Source organism: Pelophylax lessonae, assembly GCF_965119305.1.
Source record: "Pelophylax lessonae genome assembly, chromosome: 1".
NCBI lineage: Eukaryota > Metazoa > Chordata > Amphibia > Anura > Ranidae > Pelophylax > Pelophylax lessonae.
Genome location: NC_138768.1, coordinates 48,173,661 through 48,183,921, shown reverse-complemented (window position 1 = coordinate 48,183,921; position 10,261 = coordinate 48,173,661). Strand labels below are relative to the sequence as shown.

General features: G+C 46.3%; 1 protein-coding gene across 1 annotated transcript; it reads right to left on the bottom strand.

Moving 5' to 3' along the window:
- Positions 1 to 5,912: 5,912 nt before the first annotated feature.
- On the bottom strand, positions 5,913 to 8,273 carry LOC309545109 (UPF0729 protein C18orf32 homolog). Its single transcript, XM_082244245.1, has 2 exons — positions 8,063 to 8,273; positions 5,913 to 6,205 (listed from the first exon to the last, which is right to left on the bottom strand). The coding sequence occupies exons 1-2, from the start codon at positions 8,240 to 8,242 to the stop codon at positions 6,131 to 6,133; spliced, it is 255 nt and encodes an 84-aa protein (XP_082100371.1). The 5' UTR covers positions 8,243 to 8,273; the 3' UTR covers positions 5,913 to 6,130.
- Positions 8,274 to 10,261: the final 1,988 nt, after the last annotated feature.

The following is a 10,261-nucleotide window of genomic DNA, read 5'->3' as shown; positions in this document are numbered from 1 at the left end:
TGTGGGGGATCAGTCTAGGGTGTCAGTGATTGGGTGTGGGCATCATTTTCAACTTTCAGTACTTGGATGTGGATGTATGTTGGGGGTGTCAGTGGCTGGGGGTGGGCGTCAGTCTGGGATGTCAGTAGCTGGGTGTGAGCATCTGTCTGGGGTGTCAGTAGTGGGAGGTTGGCATCAGTCTGGGGTGTCAATGGTTGGGTGTGGGCATCAGTCTGGGGTGTCAGTGATTGGGTGTGGCATTAGTCTAGGGTGTCAGTGATTGGGCGTGGACATCATTTTCAACTTTCAATGCTTGGAGGTGGATGTTTTTGGGGGTGTCAGTGGTTGGGGGTGGGCATCAGTCTGGGGTGTCAGTGGTTGAGGTGGGCATCAATCTGGGGAGTCAGTAGCCGGGTGTGGGCATCAGTCTGGGGTGTCAGTGGTTGGGTGTGGGCATCAGTCTGGGATGTCAGTAGTTAGGTGTGGGCATCAGTCTGGGTTGTTGGGGGTGGGCATCAATCTGGGGAGTCAGTAGTTGGGGGTGGGCATCAATCTGGGGACTCAGTAGTTGGGTGTGGGCATCAGTCTGGTGTGTCAGTGGTTGGGTGTGGGTATCAGTCTGGGATGTCAGTGGTTGGGTGTGGGCATCAGTCTGGGTTGTCAGCGATTGGGGGTGGGCATCAATCTGGGGAGTCAGTATTTGGGTGGGGGCATCAGTCTGTGGTGTCAGTGGTTGGGCATCAATCTGGAGAGTCAGTATTTGGGTGGGGGCATCAGTCTGTGGTGTCAGCGGTTGGGGGTGGGCATCAGTCTGGGGTGTCAGCCTTTGGGGGTGGGCATCAGTCTGGGGTGTCAGTGATTGGGGTTGAGTAGGTGTCAGTCTGGAATGTTGGTATTCTGGGGATGGATATCAGTAGACGGTGCAGTGCTGTCTGGACGTTAGTACTGCTGGGACCTGTAGTTCCTTATTGACTGTGTGCTGCTAGCTGGACACAGGGACTGCTGGCTGGGTCTTGAGGTTCTGTATTGGCCATGTGCTGCTACCTAGACACTGGGACTTGTAGCTCCATATTAGCTGCTTGCTACTACCTGGATACCAGGACTGCTGGGACTAGTGATTCTATAGTAGCTGTAAGCTATCTGGACACTGGGACTTGTAGTTCTGTAGTGGCCATGTCTTTGTACCTGAACAATGGGACTGCTGGAACCTTTAGTTCTCTATTGGCCGTGTTGCTATCTGGACACTGGGACATTTAGTTTCATACTGACTGTGCGCTGCTAGCCGGACACAGGGACTTTTAATTTTGTACTGGCTGCATCCCACTATCTAAACCTGGGACTAGGGTGGAATATTACATGTAGATTGATGGAGGCTTCACTTCCCTCTTAGTATAATACACAGGCTGGAGGGGAGTGACACAGCCTGTGACTGGCAGAAATCCGCCAACACCATGTTATTGCCAAAAAATAATTTATATTTGTATGGCAATTTTAAAACGTTTATTGATATTAAATATTTATTTTTACTCTCTATTTCAAAGACTGTTTTTATTTTATTTTTTTGAACATGTGACCAGCAGAAGGCTAGAAGCTCCTCCTGCTTACAGACAGGCTGGGAGAGATCTGGGTTATGCGACAGCTGTATAGGGATTAGGAAAAACGTACTTAGATTATTTTTTAAATTAAAATAATAACAGTGCCATCATCCATATACAGAAATAGAAAGGACAATGTAAATTAACCACTTCTGGACCGGAAGATTTTCCCCCTTAATAACCAGGCTATTTTTTTGTGAAACGGCACCGCTTTACTTCAACTGACAATTGCGCAGTCGTGTGACGCTGTACCCAAATAAAATTAATGACCTTTTTTCCCACAAATAGAGCTTTCTTTTGGTGGTATTTGATCACCTCTGCGGTTTTTATTTTTTGCGCTATAAACAAAAAAAGAGCGACAATTCTGAAATAAAACAATATTTTTTACTTTCCGCTATAAAACATTCCCAACAAAAAAAAATTAAAAATCAAATTTTTAGGACAATTTGTATTCTGCCACATATTTTCCCAATAAGTGTATATTGCAAAAGTTATCGCATCTACAAACTAGGGTAAAGATATTTTTTTTTTTTTTTTTTTTTTTACTAGTAATGGCGGAGACCTGCGATTTTTAGAGGGATGGATTGCGGCGGACAGATCGGACCCCTGATGTTTTTGACACTTCTGGGGGGGACCAGTGACATTACTACAGTAATCTGTGCTAAAAATATGCACTGTCACTGTACTAATGGCACAGGCAGAGAAGGGGTTAACACCAGGGGCGATCAAAGGGTTAAATGTGAACCTAGGTGGTGCTTTCTAACTGTGTGGGGGGGATGGACTCATGGAATGAATACAGAGACCTGTTCCTAAATAGGAGGAACACAGGAGCTCTGTGTTCATTGCTGACAGAACAGCGGTCTGCCGTGTTTACAACAGCAGACCCCCAGTTCTGTCTCCACGGGGGCGATTGCAGGTGCCCGGTGGCAATCGCGGCCACCAGACCCGCAGATCAGCTTCCCCTGTGGCGAATGGGCGCACCCCCACTCGCGGTCCTGCGAAGTGACGGACGCCCGCTCACTAACTCGCTGTACCAGATTGCCGCGATCCCCCGCTGTCAGACACTGAAAAGCCAATTCACCAGTCTGGGGATTTTAAACCCCCGAGGCGTGTCTGTATTGCTAAGCCAGTACGGATTTCAGGGATTCTAATTGGTCAGCACCATCACATGGACAGTGCTGACCAATTAGAAGCCATCTAGTCCGTACAGGAGAGGAGAGAACCTCACCGGGATTTCTAAGCCGCAGAGCGGTGAAATTGCTTTTTGGTGTCAGACAGCAGGGGATCACAGCAATCTGGTACAGTACACTTACAGATTTCAATATTTGTATTGAAATAATTGAAAATATTAAGACAATGTCATATAAGGCACAAACTTTGAACAATAGTGCAAACCGATGTGAAAACGAACACAAAAGTTGGAATGTATATCCCTCAAAATATTCATAGATAGAAGACCTCCTGATATTAAGCCAGGAGGTCTCAACAGCAAACCATCTCGGTAGGAATACCAGTAGAAATAGCAATACATAATAGTAAGATACAAATTATTATCAATAGGGTCAAGGAATACATGTCCAATCCACTAGGGAATGACTGCGCGATATTCCATCGAGCCATTTTGATATGTGATACTGGTAATGGCTATGTCACAGGGAAAAGAGATAGGGGAAAGGGAAAGGGGAAAGGGATAGGGGGGAGGGGAAAGGGATAAGGATAGGGGAATGGGAAGGGGAAATGGAATGGGAAAGGAGAAAGGGAAAGCGATAAGGATAGGGGAATGGGAAAGGAGAAGGGGAAAGGGATAAGGATAGGGGAATGGGAAATGGAATGGGAAAGGAGAAGGGGAAAGGGATAAGGATAGGGGAATGGGAAATGGAATGGGAAAGGAGAAGGGGAAAGGGATAAGGATAGGGGAATGGGAAGGGGAAATGGAATGGGAAAGGAGAAGGGGAAAGGGATAAGGATAGGGGAATGGGAAATGGAATGGGAAAGGAGAAGGGGAAAGGGATAAGGATAGGGGAATGGGAAGGGGAAATGGAATGGGAAAGGAGAAGGGGAAAGGGATAAGGATAGGGGAATGGGAAAGGGAATAGGATAGGGGAATGGCTATGTCACAGGGAAAAGAGATAGGGGAAGGGGAAAGGGATAAGGATAGGGGAATGGGAAGGGGAAATGGAATGTGAAAGGAGAAGGGGAAAGGGATAAGGATAGGGAAAATGGAATTGGGAAAGGGATAAGGATAGGGGAATGGGAATGGACAGGGGAATGGGGAAGGGAATGGAAGAGGGAATAGGAAGGAAAAAGGGGAGGGGAAAGGGATAGGGGAATGGGGAAGGGAATGGGGAAGGGAATGGAAGAGGGAATAGGAAAGGGATAGGGGAATGGGATGGGGAATGGGGAGGGGAAGGAAAAAAAAGGAAGCATAAGACCAGTAAGAGGAATCCCCTGTCCGTTCCTATGAGTGTCATCAACATAGATCTATATGTTCTATCAAACATCTTGCAGTTATTGAAGAAATCAGAGAGACAATCAAAAAAAATAAGAAAGAAAAGGAAAAACAAAAAAGAGGGGGTAGATCCAGGAAAGGAGAAGGGAAGGAAGAAAGAAGTAGGAGAGGAAATTAAGTTACAGAATAAATATCTATCCATGGATCCCATGTCCCATCAAATTTTTTTAGTAGAGTTGTGAAGAATACAGGTAAGTCGATCGTTAGCCATGATCCAGCTAAGTTTATTCTTCACGTATTCAAGGGGAACCATCAGCTGCCTTCAGTATTTAGCAATAGTTATTCTAGCTGCTAAAAATGTATATTTAATGAGTTTAATCGATATTTTGGAGACCTCATCAGGAAATGTTTGAAAAAAGTGTTGGTTGCGGGGATCTACGAATATTAACCCCTGTCACTGAATTTATCAAGTTCAATATTCAGGTTCAAAATCTGGTGACTACAGGGCACTGCCACCAAACATAATGCATTGTACCCATCTGGCCTGAACTTACACTTTAAGGCCTCTTTCACACCTGTCCCTTCCGTTTTCTGCTCAGTGGGGGATGGATCCGCCGATCCCTGCTGAGCAGGCGGATGACAGCTCTGTCTCCGCTCTGTGTGCGGAGACAGAGCTGTCAGATCCCCGCTGTCCTCTATGGGGAGATCGGATGAGAACGCACCGCCTGTCCGTTCTCATCCGATCCGCCAGAGGGATGGAAAATAGGGTTTCCTTCCGTCCAGATTTGACGGACAGGATCAGATGTCAGCGGACATGTCTCCGCTGACATCCGCTGCCCCATAGAGATGCATGGTGCGTTCGTTCAGATCCACCTGAAAAACTGACAGGCGGTCTGAACGGTCCGCCTGTGTGAAAGGGGCCTAAAGGGTAAGTTCACCTTTTCACTCACAAGAAACAAAAAGGTGAACTAACCTCAAAAATCCTGGTCTCAACCCCCTCCCACACTGTGGTATATGAACGGCGATAGCAGCATCACAGGCTGCTGGAGTAGAGCCGACTATAGACAGTTCAAATCTTGGCTGATTCAGTATGGATCATGTATAGGCAAGGCTGATTATACCCAAGTTGACCAATCAACTTGGGTTCAACCAGCCTGTTAGATTTTCCATAGGCAAAGAGAAACAAAGAAAGGGCGCACCGACCTAGCGCATTATCCTCATTAATAGGCTTTATTCATGCAACATATAAAATGGCTACTCACAAACACAGGTGAAAAAAGATCATATCAAGCTCAGTTGCTCCAGTGTCAGGAGTAGTCCATAATCCAATGAGATGATGGCTGACGCGTTTCGAGGCTCAGCCTCTTCCTCAGAGCCACTGTTTCATGACTTACTCATCAGTTTAAATAGCAATGCATTGCTCAAATCCCCTCCCTCAGATCTCGGGGGCCCCTCCCTCTAGTGAGACGCCAGTTGTGAGTCCCGTGGGCAGTGTTAGGGGGGGTTGGATTCTAAGCGCAGGAGCAGCTGTTAGATTTTCCATAGCTGCAGGCAATAATCGCTGTGTGTTCTCCTGGCTGGGTCTGCACCACCCCCTCCCGCCAGGAGAACACAATAGATCCACGGGGGGGGGGGGGGGGGGTTAATCTATTGATGGGGAAATCAAGTGATTTTCTTTCCTGCAACCAAATCACTCTGTCTTTGGCCGGCTTAAGCCTTTAACTCCACTAGATCAGACCACTACAAGAATTATGCTATGGTTGCTGCAATCACACTCAGAACGGTGTTCTTGTGTACGACTTTCACATAATGAGACACAAAACCCTCAGCATTTTCCCCACCATAAAATAACCCAAAGACATGAGATCCAAACATTACCCAAAGGCAGATTTAGTTTACAAGTAGTTATATTTTACTATTGATAAATCAGTCATATTTTGAAAATTTCTAAAACTCTGGAATGCATTATATACAATGATTTGTTACATTTACATGGTCAATAAATAGAAAGTCCTTTTTATCTGAAAAGAGATAGAGATAGTTCCTATTTTTAGCCTAGGAGATTTAGGTTTTCGATCAGGTTTGTTTTCCATTCGCCGAGGATTGTTCAGTCTGTCTTTTTATTGGAAGACTCTTCATGTGCTTGACTGACGCTCCCATTAACGGTTCCATTAGCGGTGGGCTGCAAACAGAACAAGAAGTATGAGTAAGTAAAAGTGCTTCTCATGTCTACTTTGTTTCACCCCAATGCATTCTCTGCGCTAACTGTCCTAGCCACTCCCATCCATAAACACTTACCTGACTCCCGTCATCCCTCCAGTGCTGTCCCAGCTCCAGCACCGCTCCTCTCACTTTACTGAGAGCAGCAGGAGCCATGGGCCAACTCCTAGAAGGAGGGGGTGGTGGGTGTGGCTTACCGGCGCTGTGTGCGTTTATGGACGCACACAGCCTAGCGTGGGAGTGTGCTAAGGAGGCAGCCACAGGAGTGGACAGCTCTGGCAGAAGACCAAAGAGAAGGTAAAGGACTGCTCTGTGTAATATAGCAGTGGTCCTCAACTCCGGTCCTCAGGGCCCACTAACAGGCCGGATTTTAAGTATTACCTTGGGGAGATGCAGACTAGAATACTGCAATCACTGACAGCAAATTATATCACCTGGGATGTATTTCAGTTATCTTGCAAACCTGGCCTGTTAGTGGGCCCTGAGGACCAGGGTTGAGGACCACTGTAATATAGGACATGGGGAAAAGGGAGACTTAATAAAAATGCTTAACCACTTCAATACCGGGCACTTTCACCCCATTCCTGCCCAGGCCAATTTTTAGCTTTTGGCGCTGTCACGCTTTGAATGATAATTGTGCGGTTATGCAACGCTGTACCCAAACAAAATTTTATCATTTTTTTCCTACAAATGAAGCTTTCCTTTGGTAATATTTGATCACCTCTGGGTTTTTTCTTTTTTGCTAAACAAATGAAAAAAAGACTGAAAATTAAAAAAAAATAAAAAAAAAAAAAAAAGTTTTTCTTTGTTTATGTTCAAAATTTTGTAAGTAAGTAAGTTTTCTCCTGCACTGATGAGGCTGCACTGAGGGGCACTGATGATGAGGTACTAATATGTAACACTAATGGGCACTGATATGCAGCACTAATAGGTGGCACTGATATGCAACATTGATGGGCACTGTTGGTGGCGCTGATGGGCACGGATAGGCGGCACTGATGGGTGGCAATGATGGGAGGCACTGATTTTTTTTTGGGGTACAGTGTCGCACGACCGCGCAATTGTCTATTAAAGTAACAGTGCTGTATCGCAAAATAGGGCCTGGTCAGGAAGGGAGCAAATCCTTCCGGGGCTGAAGTGGTTAATAGTCTTACCTGATTCTCAAGAAAAAAAAATCAATCGCCAGCTAGAATTCTGTCTCTTTTGCGCTTGAGCACAGCTGAAAAAGATACCGAATTCTGAAGATGCCCATATATAAAAGTATTATCTGTGCTTGTTTTGTCTTATATGCTCTGTAGTATCCTTTCAGCCCCGGTTCACACTACTGCGTGTGCGGGGTTCGCATGTCATGTCGGAGCGCACTGCTCCGACATGACATGCGATCAGCTGTGCGGTGCGAGTTTAGCCATACAGTTTCTATGGCTAAATTTGCATCGCACCCGCAGCAAACACGCACAGGAGGCATTTTTGCTGCCGCATCAGGATCGGATCGCACAGCGGTTCACACTTGTGCGATCCGATCCTGTGCGAACTGCACTGGGGGTGCTCTTGTACTTCTTTGGAGCGTACTGCGTCCCGCGATTTTGTTTGCGCGATGTTGCCGCGATTCGGCAGGCGGAAATCGCGGCAACATCGCTCGGCTTTTGGGGGGCTATTGCAAATCAACGGGCAACGCTAGGCGTCCCGCAATTTGCAATAATCTCCGGATCGTGGGCGGAACCGCGGCGGTTCTGCCCGCGATCCAAACGCTGACATATGAATGCAGCCTTAAATTTAGGCAAGCTTTGTATTATTTATTTATTGAATTACTTCAACATACCTTACTGCTGCCATTGCATTCTACTTTGCCGGTGTTCCCCGAGGACGGGTTGCTTTGAACGGCTTTCTTTGGCCAGATCCGGCTGATGAAGGGAGATATGAAGGGGTAGATGATGGGTTCCAAGAACTTCTTGTAGACCCACAAGAGAACTGGAATGACGATGCAGGGGATGCACACCATGGCTGACAATCTGTGAAGGAAAACATACTGCCGTGTCAACAGTCACCTTCACAGACAGCTGTATAAAGGAAAAACTTCAGTAAAAACACTTTGCCGATTTAAAACTGAACTCCAGGCAAACAGCAGGATACACAGATGTAATACAGCTATAGAGGCCGTTTTACCCCCCAAAGTATTGTATTCCAGTTCATCCGGTCCTGAGATTTAAACAGCTCTGTCACACAGCCTAGCCTTTTCTGGCAGGGCAGGTGACCTGATTTTTCTCTGCTGCAGTTAGGTAACACTTACAGGTCGTTTTTTGAGCCTGTGACTTGACTGTTAAATAGGAAGATCATCCATCACTTTGCCCTCTCCTCCTAACTGAATGTTCCTGGTTAGCACTGCAACCCAAATAAATAGCTTCTTCCCCCCTGTCCCAGTCTGAGCTCTACTCCAAACATCTTGGAGAACTAAGCACAGATCTGTGGATGTAGGCTGCCTAAAATCATTCTTAATCTACATGTAATTCCAGAAATACTCTACGATGTTAAGATCGGGGCTCTGTGGGGGACAAACTATCACTTCTAGAACTCCTTGTTCTTCTATACACTGAAAATAGTTCTTAATGATATTGGCTGTAAGTTTGGAGTGGTTTTCCTGCTGCAGAATAAATGTGGGGCCCATCACACACCTCCCTGATGGTATGGCATGATGGGTATGTATTTCTCAGCATTAAGGACACAGTTGATTGAGCAACGTTGAGGACTGTAGATACAGTAGTCGGCCAAGAAAACTTAAAGGGGTTGTAAAGTCAGAAGGTTTTTTTTATCCTAATGCATTCTATGCATTCAGATAAAAAGCCTTCTGTGTGCAGCAGCCCCCTAAGACTTACCTGAGGCCCCTCTCTGTCCAGCGATGTCCACGACTGTCTCAGCCGTCTGAGATTATCCCTCCTGATTGGCTGAGACACAGCACACAGCAGCAGTGCCATTGGCTCTTGCTGCAGTCAAAGTCAGCTAGACAATTAGGGGAGAGAGGAGCAGGGGCGGGTCAGGGCTCCGTGTCTGATTGGACACAGGGAGCTGTGACTTGGCTCGGGTGCCCCCATAGCAAGCTGCTTGCTATGGGGGCACTCAAGAGGGAGGGGCCAGGAGAGCCATAGAGGGACCCAAGAAGAGGAGGATCTGGGCTGTCCTGTGCAAAACCAACTGCACAAAGGAGGTAAGTATGACATGTTTGTTATTTTTATAGAAAAAAAAAAGAAGGAGACTTTACAATCACTTTAAAGTAGCAGATGAAGGACACATCATGCTTAATTCTCTTCAACATGGAAGATGTACAGCAGTACCATCAGCACAGAACTGGCAGAAATCAGTGGGACCCAAGTACACCCTTCTACTGTCCGGAGAGGTCTGGCCAGAATTGCAGCCAAAAAGCCATACCTCCAATTTGGAAACAAGGCTAAGCTACTCAACTATGCCAGAAAACATAGGAACTGGAGTGCAGAAAAATTGGATTTGTGGCTTACCGTAAAATCCATTTCTCTGATGTTTAATCGACGGACACAGCTCCTGATCTTCCTTACCATTGGGTTATACTGCCTCCTAGAGGAGTAGGACTTGACTACGCCTATGGGCAGTCCCAGGAGGTATACTCCCTCTCTCTGCAATAGGTACTCAGTTTTGTTACAAGCAGTGTCAGAACTAATACAACTCCACAGAGGGGTGGGAGCTATGTCAGTCAATGAATATCAGCTAAATGGATTTTACGGTAAGTCAAAAATCCTATTTTCTCTTTCGTTCATTGACGGACAGCTCCTGATCCTTCTTAACCATTGGGACGTCCCAAAGCAGTGTCAAACATGAGGGGTGGGAACAGCAAGCAAAAACTCCCAAGGCTAAACCGTAGCCAACCAGTTAACAGGAGCTCAACCAAAAAAACTTGAGCCCACCTGAAAAACATTACACCCCCAAAGAGGGAACAAGCCCCCTAAATAGCAGCCTGCAATACCTTGTGGCCAAAAGGAGGCATCCACAAATG